At 37.1% G+C, this 19,002-nt stretch overlaps 1 protein-coding gene across 1 annotated transcript in view; it reads left to right on the forward strand.

The window, feature by feature from the left end:
• Nucleotides 1-1,409: 1,409 nt before the first annotated feature.
• LIPI (lipase I) overlaps nt 1,410-19,002 on the forward strand; it is a 68,681-nt gene continuing 51,088 nt past the window's right edge. Inside the window, exons 1-4 of the mRNA XM_007934914.1 lie at nt 1,410-1,449; nt 3,565-3,950; nt 8,958-9,066; nt 14,205-14,306. Of these exons, the coding sequence (XP_007933105.1) occupies nt 1,410-1,449; nt 3,565-3,950; nt 8,958-9,066; nt 14,205-14,306 (637 nt within the window). The remainder of the gene's footprint in view (nt 1,450-3,564; nt 3,951-8,957; nt 9,067-14,204; nt 14,307-19,002) is intronic.

Below are 19,002 nucleotides of genomic sequence, written 5' to 3' on the forward strand. Positions count from 1 at the left end.
ACAGGAAGGGTGAGCTACAGCCTGTGGGTCTGTCTGTTTGGAGTAGATTGCTGAGGGTGGCTAGGCTATAGAGGAAGTATCTGGGCAGGACTTCCTCAGTCAGCAGGTTAATGGTGATAGGGAGAGATTTTGCCCATATTCATAGGGAAGCTGTACTTTTTGGAATGAAGAGTGTGGTTCACCATCCATGTTTCACTGCCATGGGATATGGCACCCTTCTGGGTACAAGCCAGTTATTCAGCTCCCTCCCAGACTCTCCTAAAAGGTTATCCTTTTCTAACTGCCCCAGTATAGGCCTTTCTTCTTGCAGAGGTGGGAGGTTCCTGGTGTGAATGAGCTCCTCTGAGAGAAGAGGCTGCAGAGGCGTACCTCTTGTGTTCAGTGTGAAAAAGATCTCTCAGTGTTGTAGACACCAAGTGGGCAAGCTTCATCCTCTGACTGTCTGCTAGAGGGGGCAGAAAGAACATCACCCTTGCATCCAGGGAAGGTGTTTGTTATGCCAGGGAGCATATTTCTCCAATCTCAATTCACTGACATGAGTCTTCTGGCTTTGTGGTACAAACAACCATTTATCTGGCTCTTGTGCTGATTCAGTTGGAGCAACAGATCATTCTGAGCCTAGCTTCTTCAACCACCCCAATATAGGCTTTTCTCCTTTGTAGAGAAAACAGATACAAATCTGTTTGATTGACACTGCGGCTGCAATTATGAGCTCAAGGATAACAAAGATTGTGAGGGCGATGCAGGACCAGGCAGTGTTTTGCTCTGTTGCACATAGGGTCTCTATGAGTCAGAACCAACTTGACAGCACCTAACAAAAACCGCAAAAGTGTGATGTCATTGTTAAAGCATTCAGCTGCCAAACAAAATGCTGGTGGTTAGAACCCACCAGCCACACCTTGAGAGAAAGATGAGTCAGTCCATGCCTATTAAGGTCCACAACCCTGGAAACTCCAGGAGGCAAGTCTACTCCAACTCAAAGAGATCATATGAGTTGGAATTGGCTAGATACTAGTGGATTTGGTTTGAATTACTAGTGGTAGTTATTTAATTCCCTTTCTCTGGCTCCCTCCTCATTCATTGCCACCTGTTCCACTCTAAGTCTGACTTGCTTCCCTGCATGTTCCTCTCCAAGCTTCCACATGACTTCAGCTCACCTTGAATTCTCCTGATCTGTCTATAATGTGTCTTTTTTTGCCATGTAGATTCAGTGCAATTTTTTTCCCCTCCTCTTCCACATCTGATATATTTAAAATGGCTATGCTTTGGCCAGTCCCAGCTTCTTTTCTCTCCCCAGTCACTGACCTTACATCGTCTCCTTCCAAATCGGTGCTGATCTAACTCTTTTATTTATTTTTTATACAGACCGGAGTTTATTAGTGCTTACAAGGGGTGAGAGGGAGGCAGAAATGGGGGTTAATAATGATGGAAAAATCAGATTGATTAAGGGTAACATTGCATGGCCAACTATTGTAGTTGTTGCCAATAAGTTAAACAAAAAAAATCAAACTCACTGCCATTGAGTTGATTCTGACTCATAGTGACCCCCTTTGGGTTTTTGAGGTGGTAAATCTTTATGAAAGTAGATTTATTGCCCATTCTTCCTTCCATGGAGTGGCTGGTGAGTTTGAACCACCAACCTTCTGCTTAGCAGGCAAATGCCTTAAGCACTATACCACCAGAGCTCCTTGCAAAAAGATGAACTGGCAAAAGTTGTGTGATCAATATATTCACAACAAAGACCTAAAAGAAGAAGAAAAAAAAAAAAGTAGTTGCAGAGGCTGCTTATGTACAACCAAACACCTCATGGGATTTGGTTCCTTGGTTTGGAGGCTTAGGGTTGTGCTTTCATGGGACATCCCAGCTAACTGGCCTAATGACACATTTAGTGCTTCTGTTCTACCTCCTGATTCTTTTTGTAGTGCCTGGGGTCTTTAAAGCTTACAAGTGGCCATCCAAGGAGCAACAATTGGTCTCTGTTCACCTTCTCATTAGATGCTCAGAATTCCAGGATCTTTGTATCTGTTTCACTTGGTTTTTGCAGGTCTCTGTTGTAGAGAGATTGGGTGGAGTATGTTAGCATTATGCTATCTCATCTCCATCTCAATATACTAACATGCTTGTAAATGTTTTATATTCCTTGACAGATTGGATCCTCAAATATCATACCAAATTAAACTTTCAGAAGCAGTGTGAATCTGTAATATGTTCTTATTAAAAAGAAAAAAATACCCACTCTTTTGAGATTATATGCTTTTTTGACAAAAATTGAAAATATCTAAGAAATATGAGAAAGAAAATCACGTAGCCATTGTTTTATTGCTTAGTAATAACTATTGATATTGTTTTGGCTTCATTTTTTCATCTTCCATCCTAGTTCCTTCTAGAAAGGATGGAGCGGTGGATGGAAAGACAGATATATAGACAGGTAATTGTTGTTTTTGTTAGGTGCTGTCAAGTTGGTTCTGACTCAGAGACCCTATGTGCAACAGAGCAAAACACTGCCTGGTCCTGCATCGCCCTCACAATCTTTGTTATCCTTGAGCTCATAATTGCAGCCGCAGTGTCAATCAATCTTGTTGAGAGTCTTCCCCTTTTTTGCTGACTGTCTACATTACCAAGCATGCTTTCCTATCAAGACAGATGGACAGATATATATATATAGAGAGAGAGATAGATAGAGAGATAACACACATGGATTAGAATACTGTCATAATGATATTTAAAGTATTATATATTTTGTTCCATAATAAATTATCTCATGCATAATGTCTTTGCACTTAATACACATTTTTTATTTCATTATTGTAAATTTAATAAAGAAAATAAATACTATTTTTAAGATTGTCTATGTATTTTTTGTGTATGAAATTTCAGAACAATGTTGTATTTACTTATTCTCTCAGCATCCATATATATGAATAACTTTTTATATTTTATGCTCACTGCATTGAGTAGTGGATAGATTTTTTCATCTTATTGACTTTGATTAAAAAAAATTACACCTATTCTTTTTATTTGTATTTATTTGATCACTGTTAAGGCTAAATATACTTTTTTTAATGCTTACTGCATATATATACTCTTCTGTGATATTTCTGCTAAAACTTATAATCATTATCTACTTTTACAATTGTGCATAATGCTTTATTAATGATGTTAATGATTTCAATCATATTTATTGGTATAGTTTTCTTATATTTCATACAGATTATAAATAATCCTTAATTTTTAAACAATTTCATTTTATTTATATTTTCCATTGGAAGGAAGGTTGGGCAATCCTACTTCCGTAGTGATACTGCCTTGGAAACCCAAGAAGGGGTCGCTATGAGTCGGTGCCAACTCGACGGCAAACAACAACAACAACAACAATTCAAAAAAAATTTATATTGTACTACTTTACACTTTGTAATTGCTCAATAAATTATGCTGAAATGCTAATGATACAAACTCTTTTGTCATTTGTCTGACCAAGTCTAGTTCTGCTTTTAGCAACAGTAACCAGAATCCAATTCTATCCCCATACCAGTTTGAGTTACTTTTTTTTCTTTTTTTTTTCAGAGAATGAAAGACCATGTCTTGAATTCACTCAGTTAAGTGTAAAGGATTCCCTCAGAGATTTGTTTATTCCCAGAATGGAGATAATTCTGATGATGTATACAAGAAATAACCAAAATTGTGCTAAGCCACTGTTTGAGCAAGATAACACACTCAACATTCTTTTCAACACAAAAAGGAAAACAGTTTGGCTTATTCATGGATACAGACCAACAGGCTCTGCTCCATCATGGATTCAGAACTTTCTAAGGCTTTTGTTGAATAAAGAAGATATGAATATAATTGTAGTAGACTGGAACCGTGGTGCTACAACTTTAATTTACAATAGAGCAGTCAAAAATACCAGAAAAGTTGCTATAATTTTGACTAGGTATATTCGCAAACTTTTGGTAAGTCTTGGAAATTTATACATTATACATGTTATTTAATATACAATGTATTAGACAATAACATGAAGTGGTGATAAAAGAAAATATATTTTTCCATAAGTATTAGGAATTATTGCTTTGATGATATACTTATGTATGTAGCCATCTTTCATTTGTCCCCCTAAATCAATAATTTTATGACCAGACATGACTGTTATTAAATATATAATTTTAAAAGTTTACTTATATAGTTTATTTTTAAATCTTTTAAATTTCTTTAAAAAAAGAAAAAAACCTCTACCTCAAATGACTGACTGGAGTCTCTGGGTGGTACAAACATTTACTACTCACTGAAAAGTACTTGTTGTTGTTGTTATGTGCCGTCGAGTCAGCCCTGACTCACAGCGACCCCTCCTTGGGTTTCCGAGGCAGTATCACTACGGAAGTAGGATTGCTCAACCTTCCTTCCGGGGAGTGGCTGGTGGGTTTGAATCGTCAGCCTTCTGGTTAGCAGTCAAGTGCCTTAGCCACTATGCTACCAGAGCTCCCAAAAGTACTACTAACTGAAAAGTAGGTGAATCCTCCTGGAGGTACTTTGGAAGAAAGACCTGACTCTCTACTGAAAAATCAGCCATGAAAACACCATGCAGCACAGTTCTACTCTGACACACATGAGGTTGCCATGTGTCAGAAGTGACTCAACAGGAACTGGAAATTATACATTACAGAAACATAAAATACTTATCAAGGAACTTCCAAATGAGTACAATATAAATAAGCTGCATGTGAGTGTTATTTAGATTCTGCTTTTATAAAACTCAAACCTTTCCAAAATTTATGATTAACTCAAGTATCCAATTGAAAATAAAACAAGAAATAATTTGAACCTCTAGTTAATATTTTAAAGTTATGCAAGTATACATTCAAGATATTTTAAATTAAAAAGAAATTTAGAACACTTTGGCTCCATGTAGTGCAGTGGTAGAAACACTCCCTAAAGTAAGCTGATAGTACCCCCTGGAGCAAATCTATGAGAAGTTCAAAGAGTCACTTGGAAGAACTGACTCCATCACTTTTCAGCTTGTGATCTGGGGAATAATTCAAACTCCATGAGCTTCATCTTCTCTGAAATGAGGATTTTTCTTTTTTGCCACTTGTGACAAATTTTATCAGATAAAACAGGGAGACCAGCACAAATTTCAGAGTCAAACAGACTTGGATTTAAAATCCATCTTTTCCACTTTTTACCTATGTAACTTTGGCCAACCCATGAACCTCTGAGCTTCAGTTTCCTTGATAAAATGGATATTTATTGAACCATATTTATTTAACATTCAATAGGTGGCAGGGATATTTTTAGGTAATAAGATAAATAGATATTACTATAAGATTATTGTGAATATTAAATATAAGGAGTATAAAGCACTTATCAAGGTAGCTGATACAAAGTAAACACCCAATATACAATGACCATTATTATTATACAATTAATTGACTAGTTGAAAGCATTGTTGTTATTGTTAGGTAACATTGAGTCAGTTTTGACCCATGGCAATTCTGTTTACAACAGAATGAAACACTGCACCATCCACAAAATCGTTGCCATGCTTGAGCCATTCTCACAGCCACTATGTTAATACATCTTTTTGAGAGTCTCCCCTTTATTGCTAACCCTCTACTTTACCAAGCATGAGATCCTTCTCCAAAGACTGATCCCTTCAGATAATGTAATCAAAGTATGAGACAAAGTCTGGTCATTCTTGCTTCTATGGAAAATTTGGCTCTTTTTCCTCCAAGAAAGATTTGTTCATTCTTCTAGCAGTCTATGGTACATTCTCTCTCTCTCTCTCTCTCTCTCTCTCTCTCTATATATATATATATATTGCTAATACCACAATTCAAATGCATCAATTCAGTGTTCTTCCATATTCATTGTTCAACTCTCACATGTATAAGAGGCTATTGAAAATACCATGGCTTGAGACAGGTACCCATTGAATCTTCAAAGTGACATCTTTGATCTTTAACACTTTAAAGAAGTCTTTTACAACAGATTTGCCCAATGCAATACGTTGTTTGATTTCTTGACTGCTGTTTCCATAGGCATTGATTGAAGATCCAAGTAAAATGAAATCCTTGACAACTTCCATTTTTTTTTCTCAATTTATCGTATTGGTTCAGTTGTGAGGATTTTTGTTTTCCTGATGTTGAGATATAATCCATACTGAAGGCTGTAGTCTTTAATCTTCATCAATAAATACTTCAAGTCAGCTTCACTTTCAGCAAGCAAGGTTGTGGCATCTGCATATCACTAACAAGGTTGTTAGTGAGTCTTCTTCCAGACCTGCTCCTGTGTTCTTCTTCATATATGATTTTAAACCATGCAATATCCCCTTATTCTGTTTGAGCAGCTGCCTCTTAGTCTATGTATAGGTTCCTCATGAGCACGATTAAGTGCTCTGGAATTCTGAGTTTTGGCAATTTTATCCATAACTTGTTATGATACACATATGATACAGTCAAATGCCTTTGCATAGGAGCTCTGGTAGTGTAGGTGCCTAAGGCACTTGACTGCTAACCAGAATGCTGGTGGTTCAAAGCCACCAGCCACTCCTAGGAAGGAAGGTTGGGCAATTTACTTCCATAGTGATAATTCCTCGGAAACCCAAGGAGGGGTGGCTATGAGTTGGAGTAGTCTTTACTTTCAGCCAAGATCCATCTGACATTTGCAATGATATACTTTATTTCATACCCTTTTTTGGATCCAGCTTAAATTTCTGGCAGTTTCTTGTTGAGGTACTGCTGCCATGTTTTTAATTATCTTCAGCAAAATTTTATTTGCACGTGATATTAACAATATTTTTTGACATTCTCCACAGTCTGTTGGATCACCCTTCTTTGAAATAGTCCAAAATATGGATATCTTCCAGTTGTTTCACCGGGTAGTTGTCTTCCAAATTGCTTTGTGTAAATGAGTGAGTGCCTCCAGCCCTTCATTCATTTGTTGAAACACCTAGGTGGATGTTCTGTTAATTCCTGGAGCCTAGTTTTTTGCCAATTCCTTCAGTGTATCTTGGACTTCATTCTTTAGTACAATTAGTTCTTGATCATATGTTATCTCCTGAAATGTTTGAATATCAAACAAATTTTTTTTGATACAGTGACTCTGCATTCCTTACATTGTCTTTTGATGTTTCCTGTATCATTCAATATTTTGCCCATGGAGTCTTCAATACTGCAATTAAGCTTTGACTTTTTCTCAGTTGTTTCAGCTTGAGAAATCCTGTGTATGTTCTTCCCCTTTGATTTTGTAACTCTGGGTCTTTGCATATTTCATTATAATACTTTACTTTGTCTTCCCAAGCTTCTCTTTGAAATATTCTCTTCAACTTTTTTACTTCATCATTTCTTCCATTTGTTTTATCTATTCTCCATTCAGGAGCTAGTTTCAGCATCTCTTCTTACATTCATTCTGGTCTTTGCTTCCTTTCCTATATTTTAAGGGTGTTTTGCTTTTTTTTAATGTGTGATGTTCTTGTTATCCCACAAGTCATCTGGTCTTTGGTGACTTGCATTCAATGCATCAAATCTCTTCTTTGATGATCTCTAAATTCAAGTGAGATATACTCAAGGTCATGTTTTGGCTCTTGTCAACTTGTTTTAATTTTCTTTAGCTTCAACTTAAACTTGAATATCAGCAATTGGTGGTCTCTTCCACAATCAGCCCGTTGCTTTGTTCTGACAGATAATATTTAGATTCTCCATCATCTCCTTCAACCAAAAAAAAAAAAAAAAAAACCCAAAAAACTCAAACTCAAGTTCACTGCCATCAAGTTGATTCCAAATCATGAAGAACCCTATTTGGGTTTCTGAGATGATAAATCTTTATGGAAGTAGATAGCCCCATTTTCTTTCCATGGAGTGGCTGGTGGGTTTGAACCACCAACCTTCTGGTTAGCAATCAAATGCCTTAGGCACTATGCCACCAGAGCTCCTTAAGATGTAGTCAATTTGATGTGGCAAGGTCATGTGTGTAGTTGACATTTTTTGTGTTTACAAATGTTTGCAGTGAGTATCTTCCTTGGAGGCATAAGGATATAATCCTATCACAGGCAGCGTTGGACTTCAGGATAGATCTTGAATTGTTCTTTGTGGTAATGAATGCCACATTATTTGTCTTTAATTTGTCATGCCAGGCATAGCAGACCATATGATTGTCTGATACAAAATGGCCAATACCAGTCCATTTCAACTCACTAATGCCTAGGATATTGATCTTTATGCATTCCTTTTCAATTTTGACAACTTCAGATTATTCCATGTTGTGATTATTAATGAATGTCTGCAGCTGTTTCTTCCCATTTTGAGTTTTGTCCCATCAGCAAATGAAGATATTGAAAGTTTTACTCCACCCACATCATCAAGGTCAACTTTATTTTGAGGAGTCAGCTATTCCCCCATCATATTTTGAGTACCTTCCAACCTAAGGGGCTAATTTTCTGGCACTCTATAATACAATATTTCACTGCTATTCATAAGATTTTCAGTGGGTTTTTTTTTTTTTTTTTTCAGACGTGTACATGGCCAGGTCTTTCTTCCTAGTTTGTCTTAGACTGGAAGCTCTGCTGAAACTTGTCCACCATGGGTGATCTTGCTGGTATTTGAAATACTAGTTTCATAGCTTCCAGCATCATTGCAATACACAAGCCACCACTGTATCACATACTAACAGATGAGTGGTGGAATTAAATATGTTAGTTTGCATACAAGTTATGCTAAATATTGTATTTCATATAATATTTAAAAGTTTTTAAATAAATTTCAATGACATTTTTTAATGGCACAATATCACACATCTTATGGCAAAAGTTAAAGAAATGTATAGCTGTTTTGAAATTACAAAGACCTATCCCACTTCCCAGATATTGATTAAGCCAGAAAAGATCATGAATTTTAGAATACTAGTGTATGAAACATAATTTGTTGTGACCTTAATTCAAAATCATAACAGTGCATTTTCAATTGCAGAAGCATGGAGCGTCTCTTGACACTTTTCATTTCATAGGTGTGAGCTTAGGTGCTCATATTAGTGGATTTGTTGGAAAGATATTTCAAGGTCAACTTGGAAGAATAACAGGTAAATTATTTTTGACAGAATTAATGCTTTAGCCCACTTTTAGACATCAGAAGTTAATATACTTAAAATTTAACGGTTGAAATAATTAAGCAGTACAAATTACACTCATGCATTTATGTATTTCTATATTACATTCAAGTGTTAGTCCTTCTTTGTTGTTGTTAGACTTTTTAGAGTATTTTTCAGTTCTTAACAGAGATTATGTTACCCATATGGAAATGGAAGGAAAGATATATTTCTGCACTCTAACCCGAATTTTAAGAACACTTATTATTTCAGTACTTCTAAGGAAATTTTACTAAATAAATCCATTAAATAGAAATCTTTATTTATGTATTATCTAACATGTGTATATTACATTATATATAATATGTGCATGTTACATATAGGTCTTTAGGCTGGGTTCTCTAGAGAAATAAAATCAGTGAAGCTTATATTATATATAATATATATTATATAATTAATATAGTGCATGATATATATAATTATATAATATATATAATTATATATTATATATAATATAATATAAAATTATTTAATATATATTATATATATACCACTTCTGTAGTGATACTGCCTTGGTCACTATGAGTCAGGTCCGACTCCACAGCATGTAACAACAACATATATACCAGAGAGACAGAGAGGCACAGAGACAGAAGAGAGGAGAGAGAAATTCATCTATCTCAAGAAAATGGCTCATGCAGTTGTAGAGGCTGACAAGTCCCAAGTCCATGTGTCAAATGTCAAACTGGATGCTTCACAGGCTGCAAAGGCAGCAATTCCAAGATTGGCAGGCAATATGGCTGGCAAGACAATGATTCAAGTCCAAGAACAAGAGGTCAGAAGATGATGAGCTGGATACAGGACTCATGTTGAGCAAAAAGCCAGACAGCTTCGCCAGAACTTTTTTTGTATATAATGGAATCAGGCCACACCCTAAAGGAAACTCCCTTTCACCCAATTGGCTGCTTGTAGCAGATCTCATTGTGGAGGTGATTACGTTATATTGTGTCATCATGGGGGATGACTACATCATAACAGCTAAACCTTTTAGGATCATAACCCAGCAAAGTTGGCATACAACCTTTATTATGACAATGTATATTTGTGTATCAACTGACTTAGCATGTATTGACTGAAAATATAACCAAGCTTAATTTTTAAAAACTTTGCTTTATTCAAATTCTATTAGGTATTTTGCTTTGATGCTAGGAGAGAAAATGTTGATTTATCTGAGATTTGAAGGGTCTTGGTCCCATTTTCCCCCGTATTTTCTTAACAATCACTGCAACTAGAAAGTTCAGTATCCAAATAATGCTGACATGGATTTTTTTGCTTCCCTCTAGGAGGGGCAATGATCTTAGAAGTAGAAAGATAACATCCCTCCCCAACCAACTTTGCTTTTTTAAAAAACCATTGAAACCCTCTATATCCATCAAAGATCTGTAGTAATTTCAAGCAATAATAAAGGATGATCAAGACTTCAGCTAAATAGAGAGAGAGAGAAGAGACAGAGATGAACATTTTGTAGATTGCTGACGATTTCAAAAATCCTACAGGACTATTGTGAATATTAAATAGGACATTAGTAAAGCACTTATCAAGGTAGCTGGCACAAGTAAATATCCAGTATACAGTGGCTATTATTATATGAGGAGCTCTGTCTGGTATGCTGTGATTAAAGCACTCAGCTGCTAACTGAAAGTTTGGCAGTTGGAACCCACCAGCCACTCCAAAGGGGAAAAATGTGTTTCTATCAAGATTATAATCTTGGAAACCCAGTAGGGCAGTTCTACTCTATCCTATAAAATCATTATGAATTGGAATCAGCTTGACAGCAACAGATTATATTATTATAAGAAGTCTGGGTGGTGCAGTGACTAACATACAGGTACACATGTCTTAACATCTGTTCGGAAAATATCTGACCGTATATACGTCTTTTGTCTCATAAGGTTGTTTGTTTGTTTATTTTTCCTTCTGAAGTGAAAGCAGCTCTCCTTTTGTTTATTGTTGTTAGGTGCCGTTGAGTCAGCTGTGACTCACAATGACCCTGTATACAACAGAACAAAACACTACCCAGTCCTGCACCATCCTCACAGTCCTTGCTTTGCTTAAGTCCTTCCTTGTAGCCCCTGTGTCAGTTCATCTCATTAAGGGTCTTCCTATTTTTTACTGACTCTCTAACAAGCATGGTATCATTCTCCAGGGACTGGTATCTTCCACCAACATGATCAAAGTAGGTGAGACAAAGTGTGGCCGTTCTAGCTTCTAAGGAGTATTCCAGTATTATTCCCCCTTAATGGTTTTAAAGACTCTAAACCCAGATGCTTGCAGCACTGGACCACTGGTGGGATTTAGGCAGGAGAGGAAGAGGAAATGTCTCTGGGTATGTTTCTTGGGCTTTGTCCAGTGGACAGGGAGTATCTGTGGGGCTCAGGCTACTTCTGCTGCTTGGACATGCTCTATTCGCTCCTCATTTACTCCCTCTCACTCTGCTCCTGCTGTGGACCTCTCAGCTGCTGCCACTGCCAGCACCCTTTCCTCTAGCCTCCACCAACAGCTCCAGCATCAGAAGAAGGGAGAGCGGCAGCAACGAGAACAACTGGAAGTGGGCTCCCATAGGTTTTAATATGGTGTTGGCACAACATCCTATTTTGCAGAATGTATTGAGGATGTTCAATACATGAGGATGTTATGGAGCTCTGGTAGCATAGTGCCTAAGGCACTTGATTGCTAACCAGAAAGCTGGCAGTTCAAACCCACCAGCTACTCCTCGGAAGGAAGGTTGGGCAATCTATTTCCGTAGTGATATTGCCTTGGAAACCCAAGGGGGGGTCGCTATGAGTCAGGTCTGATTCGATGGCACATAACAACAGCAACAACAACAACATTGAGAATGTTAAGCGATGCACACCTGTATTTATTTGCATTAGCTTTAATATTATTCCTGTTATGCTTATATTAAAAACTGTAGTTAACTGAATGAATGTCTCAAGGTGAGAAGTTAGGAACAGATGAGCAAAGATTTGCACAAAGATCCCTAGCAGGCAAAAACTTCTTTTTTCACCCACTCCAGTAACTCAATTTCAAGAAGTGGTAATTCTGTATTAAGGTGTGTGTCTTAGTTACTTGATGCTACCATAACAAATACCACAAGTGGATGGCTTTAAAGAACATAATTTATTTTCTCATTGTTCAGGAGCCCAAAAGTCCAAATTCAGGGTGTGGCTCTAGGTAGAGGTCCTTCTTTGTCTATTTCAGCTTTTATTAGCCAGCACTGCTTGGATTTCTTGCGTTTGTAGATGCACCTGCAGTGTGTATTTGTATTCATATGACATCTCCCTTCTGTGTGTCTTTGTGTCTATCCTGCTCCTTTCATAATTCATATGTGATTAAGTTTGGTCCACCTTACTCCAGTATGACCTCATTAACATAATAAAAGAAAACACTATTTCCAAATAAGATCACATCCACAGCTACCAAACCCAAACCAACCCCACTGACATTGAGTTAATTGTCATTCATAGTGATCCTATAGGTCAGAATAGAACTGCCCCATAGGGTTTCCAAGGCTATAAATATTTATGAAGCAGATTGCCTCATCTTTCTCCCACAGAGCAGCTGGTGGGTTTGAACTGCCAACCTTTTGGTTAGCAGCCAAATGTTTTAACCAGTCTGCCACCAGAGCTCCTCTCCACAGGTCCCAGGGATAGAAATTCAACATATATTTTTCAGGGACACAATTCAGTCCATAACAGTATTTGTAGTCACATATACGTCCAGTTTGAATGGCCCCAGGTATCCAGAAATCAATCAGCTTTAAAGGGCCAGTAAATGTGGAGTTTCTACATTAGAATAATTTATAGGAAGAGAAAAGATTCTGACTCATTCAGTTAACTCAATTAAATAAAATAGGAATAAAAGAACCTGAGATGAACAACACTATATATTACCTCTTAAAAATCTTTTTTTTCCCCAAAATATTTTATTGTGTTTTAAGTGAAATTTTACACAGCAAACTAGGTTCACATTTAAAAATTTTTGTATAAATTTGATTACAAGATGTCAGCATTTTCATTATTTCCATTTGTTTGTTCTGTTTCAATTGATCTAGCTTCCCTTCTGCTCCTTGGCTTCCATCTTTGCTTTTAGGTAAATGTTGCCTGTTCGATCTCATATCATTGATTATTTAGAAAACACATTACTCATGGGGATATTGGTTATTTTATAATCCAATATATTATTTGGCTGAATGGTGATCTCCAGAAATAGCTTCAATTCCAAGTTTGAAGGTTATCTTAGAGTGATAGTCTCAAAGGTAGCTTTAGTTTTTGTTGGCTCAGTAGGTCTGGCATTTTTTTATGAATCAGAATTTTTCTCTACATTTGCCTTTCATATTTTCTAGGACCTTCTATCATTACTTTGGTCAGAACAGTTGGTAATAGTAGTTGGGCACCATCTAGTTCTTCTGGTCTCAGGTTAGAAAATAACATGATTTTTGTGGGCCTAAATACTAGACTGATAGATTATAAGCCTTTTAAGGATGATTGCTTTTTTTCATTACATAGATGTTCTCAAAGTATAGAATCTTATCAGCCCTTCCCATAGCCACACCCATTTATTTAATGCTCTCCAGAAGTCATGAGCCTAGAATTTTTATTTAGAATTTAAAATACTACAGAAATAATATCCACAATTCATGTAATTTAAACTTATATTTTCTTAAAGGTGTGTGAAACTTTAGTTAAAAGTGAATGATAGATAATATTTTCCCCACAATCCATATTGCCATTTGGCACCTGAATATCATGCTAGATTTGTATATGGATTTGTGAGGAACTGTTAAGGCACAGGGTTCAAGCAAGAAAGTATTCATTATCCTTTTTTCCTCTCAAATGGAGTAGTAGTTATTTATTATTCAATATTTTGTTGAGGTTATTATTATTCAAATAATGAAGATGCTTGCTATTCATCAAATTTCTTTTGTTTTTAGATACATTTCTATACAGATTTAAATTAAAACTGTATAGATTTATTATGTATATAATGTAATAAAAATACAAGCCTGAAATCTAGTAAACACTGTAATAAGACTTGAGTAATGGACTGAGAGTTTCTTTCTTGCATTTCAGGTCTTGACCCTGCTGGACCAAAATTCTCTGGAAAACCATCATATGGCAGATTAGATTACACTGATGCAGCATTTGTGGATGTCATCCATTCTGATGCTGATGGTAACTATAAAGAATATATTGCTTAAATTTTTTGAAAATAATAAGGAAGCATAGCACAGGCAAAACAGAACATAAGAGAGGAAAGAGTTGTAGATAAATGGATGATCAATCTCTGATTTTTGTTGTTGTTGGTAGGTGACATTGACTCAGGTAAGACTCATATCAATCCTATAACAACAGAACGAAGCACTGCCTGGTCCTCTGGCATCCTCACAATCCTTGCTTTGCTTGAATCTATCGTTACAGCTACTGTTTCAATCCATTTCATTGAGGGTTTTTCTACTTTTTTGCTGACCTTCCACTTTACCAAACATGACATCCTTCTCCAGGGAATGGTGCCTTTTGACAACATGACCAAAGTAGGTGAGACAAAGTCTGGCCATTGTCATTTCCAAGGAGCATTCTGGTTGCACTTAGTCCAGAACAGACTTGTTTGTTCTTCTGGGAGTCCATAGTATTTCCAGTTTTCTTTGCCAACACTGCGATTCTAAGGCATCAATTCTTCTGCAGACTTTCTTATTCTTTTTCCAGCTTTCACATGTATATGAGTTGATTGAAAATACCAAGGCTTGGGTTAGGAACATCATAGTCTTCAAAGTGACATCTTTGCTCTTTAACACTTTAAAGAGATCTTTTGCAGCAGATTTGTCCAGTGCAATACAACATCTGATTTCTTGACTGCTGTTATCATGGATGTTGATTGTGGATCCAAGTAAAATAAAATCCCTGACAACTTCAATCTTTTCTCAATTTATTGTGATGTTGCTTATTGGTCCTGTTATGAGGATTTTTGTTCCACTCCTCGGAAGGAAGTTTGGGCAATCCTACTTCCGTAGTGATACTGCCTCGGAAACCCAAGGAGGGGTCGCTATGAGTCAGGGCTGACTCGACGGCACATAACAACAACAACAACAATATATTGAGGTATAATCGATACTGGAGTCTGCAATCTTTGATCTTCATCAGTAAGTACAAAGATATTTCCTTGAAGACTAAGATGAACCTAACCCAAGCCATGGCATTTTCAATTGCCTCATATGCATGTGAGAACTGGACAATGAATAAGGAAGACTGAAGAAGAATTGATGCTTTTGAGTTGTGCTGTTGGTGAAGAATCCTGAAAGTACCTGCTAAAAGAACTAACAAATCTGTCTTGGAAGAAGTGCATCCAGAATGCTCCTTGTAAGCAAGAATGACCAGACTTCATCTCACCCACTCTGGTCATGTGGCCAGAAGCGACCATTCTCTGGGGAAGGATGTCATGCTTGGTAAAGTGGAGGGTCAACAAATAAGGGGAAGGCCCTCAACAAGATGGATTGATACAGTGGCTGTAGCAATGGGCTCAGATATAGTAGGGATCGTGAGGCTGGCACAGGACCAGGCAGTGTTTAGTTCTTTTGTACGTAAGATCACTATGAGTCATAGACGACTCGAAGGCACATAACAACAACAACAACAACACTAAGTGCTTCCAGTCATCTATACTTTCAGTAAGCAAGGTTGTGTCATCTGGTGTTGTAGTTAAGGTTGTGTGTCAGCTTAGCTGGGCTGTGATTGTCAGTGGCTTGGCAGCTGGATATAGTTATTCCCCATGATGAGATTGGTGATGAGTTTAACCACCTCCATGGTGGAATTTGCTGTGAGCAGTTAATCAATTAAAGGGGAGTTGCCTTTGGAGTGCGCTTCCAGTATATACGGCAAGGATCTTTCATTTGGGTCCTAAATCTTCATCTCCAGTTTCTGGGCTTGAAAAAGCGGCCTGTTGTTGCCTGGTGATCTTGGGATTGTTGCCTTTGCAGCCTGTGAGCCAACAATCTGCCATTTTACGCCAATCTTGGATTCATCAGTCTCAGCAGCCAGCACTTGCATCAGTCAGGAGAAGCCTTCAGCTTGCTCCAGTGAGCCTGGAAAGCAGAGTTGAAACCTAAGATCCAGGGGCTTCCACCAAGCCCCTAGAGCAGTCATTCTGAAGTCAAATTTCTAATATCCTAAAATATAAGAGAATACATTTCTGTTTGTTGAAGCCATTGACTTGTATTGCTGTTATAGCAGCACTAGAAAACTAATACATCTGCATATGGCAGGTTGTTACTGAGTCTTCCTCCAATCCTGATGCCATGTTCTTCTTCAATTCAATCTATAATTATCCATAATTATACTTCCCACTAGCAATACTTCTGTGGGCTAGTAATTTCCTGTGATGTCAAATGGCATTTTTTGCCTTCAGCTGACCTTCTCCATGTTTCAAGAAGTGTCATGTGGACCTCAAATATTGAAATTTCATAAAAACCAGATCGTCATGCCCTAACTAGTCAAGATTTTTTTTTTTTATTTCATCACATTTTCCTTCAAACTTAATTTTCTTCATATATCTAGTTTATTATTCTCTCCACTCATTTTTTCATCTCTTGATGTTTATCAACTAGAGCTGTACAGCATTTCAGGCCCAGGTAAAGAATAGTTTTCCTTCAATATAGGGAAATAATTCCTTCGTAGATTTTAATGACTTTTCTGAAAACGTTTTAAGGATATTGGTACTTTTGGCTAGAGTACATTAGGTGATACTTTAAGGGAATAATCTTGATGACCCTGACCCCTTTCCTGATTTGAAACAGATAATACAGTTGTTGTTTTTGTTAGGTGCTGTGAAGTCCTCACTGACTCATAGTGACCCTATGTACAGCAGAAGGAATCACTGCCCGGTCCTGTGCCAGCCCCACAATCCTTGCTATACCTGGGCCTTTGTTGCAGCGATGGTGTCAATCCATCTTATTGAGGGCCTTCCCCTTTTTCATTGACCCTCTACTTTACCAAGCATGACATGCTTTTCCAAGGAACAGTCCCTTCTGACAACATGACCAAAATAGGTGAGATGAAGTCTGACCATTCTCGCTTCCAAGGAGCATTCTGGCTGCACTTCTTCCAGGACAGATTTGTTAGTTCTTTTAGCAGTCGATGGTATTTTCAAAATTCTTTGCTAACACCACAACTCAAAAGCATCAACTCTTCTTCAGTCTTCCTTATTCATTGTCCAGCTCTTACATGCATATGAGATGATTGAAAATACCATGGCTTGTGTCAGGCGCACCTCGGTCTTCAAGGAGATATTTTTGCTCTTCAGCACTTGGAAGAAGTCTTTGCAGCAGATTTGCCCAATGCAACATGACATCTGATATCTTGACTGTTACTTCCATTAGTGTTGATTGCAGAAACAAGTAATGTGAAAAATCTTTGACAACTTCAATCTTTTCTCCATTTATAGTGATGCTGCTTATTTGTCCAGTTGTGAGGATTTTTTGTTTTCTTTTTGTTGAGATATAATTCATACTGCAGACTGTAGTCTTCAGTCTTCATCAGTAAGTGCTTCAAGTGATCCTCACTTTCAGCAAGCAAAGTTGTGTCATCTGCATATCACAGGTTGTTATTGAGTCTTCCTCTAATCCTGATGTCACATTCTTCTTCATATACTTCAGCTTCTCAAATTATTTACTCAGCATACAGATTGAAAAAGTATGGTGAAAGGATACAACACTGACACACTCCCTTCTTGATTGTAAACCATACGGTGTCCTCTTGTTCTATTCTATTGACAGCCTGCTGGTCTATGTACAAGTTCCTCATGAGTACAGTTAAGTTTTCTGGAATTCCTATTATTCTCAGTGTTATCCATAATTTGTCATGATCAACAAAATGGAATGCTTTTGCATAGTCAATAAAACACAAGTAAACATCTTTCTGGTATTCTTTGCTTTCAGCCAAAATCTATCTGACATCAGCAATGATACCCCTCATTCCATATCTTCTTCTGAATCCAGCTTGCACTTCTGGAAGTTCTCTATCAATATACTGCTGCAACCAGATTTGAATTATCTTCAGTAAGCTTTTACTTGTATGTGATATTAATGATATTGTTTGATAATTTCCACATTCTGTGGGATTACCTTTCTTTGGAATGGGTACAAATATGGATATCTTCCAGTCAGTTGGCTAGGTAGCTGTCTTCCAAATCTCTTGGCATAGCCGAGTGAGTGCCTCTAGTGAGGCATCCATTTGTTGAAACATCTCAATGGGTATTCTGTCAATTTCTGGAGCCTTGTTCTATGTCACTTCCTTTAGTGAAGATTCAACTTCTTCCTTCAATACCGTTTGTTCTTGATCATATATCACTTCCTGAAGTGGATGAACATCAACCAATTCTTTTTGGTACAGTGACCGTGTATTCTTTCCATCTTTTGATGTTTCCTGCATCACAATATATTGCCCATAGAATCTTTGAATATTGCAACTGAGGGCTTAAATTTTTTTCTTTAGTTCTTTAAGCTTGAAAAATGTCAAGCATGTTCTTCCTTTTTGGTTTTCTAACTCCAGGTCTTTGTACATGTATGTCATTATAATAATCAACTTTGTCTTATTGAGCTGCTCTTTGAAATATTCTGTTCAGCTCTTGTCTTGTCATTTCTTCCATTTGCTTTAGCTACTATCTATTCAAGGACAACTTTCAGAATCTCTTCTGACTTCCATTTTGGTTTATTCTTCCTTTCCTGTCTTTGTAATGACCTCTCACTTTCTTCATAGATGATGTTCTTGGTGTCATCCCATGATTCCTCTGGTTTTGGTCACTGGTATTTAATACATCAAATCTATTCTTTAGATGGTTTCTAAATTTAGGAGGGATATATTCAAGGTAATATTTTGG

The sequence above is a fragment of the Orycteropus afer genome, unplaced genomic scaffold (assembly GCF_000298275.1).
Source record: "Orycteropus afer afer isolate SDZICR_OR568_19922 unplaced genomic scaffold, OryAfe1.0 scaffold00022, whole genome shotgun sequence".
Taxonomy (NCBI): domain Eukaryota; kingdom Metazoa; phylum Chordata; class Mammalia; order Tubulidentata; family Orycteropodidae; genus Orycteropus; species Orycteropus afer.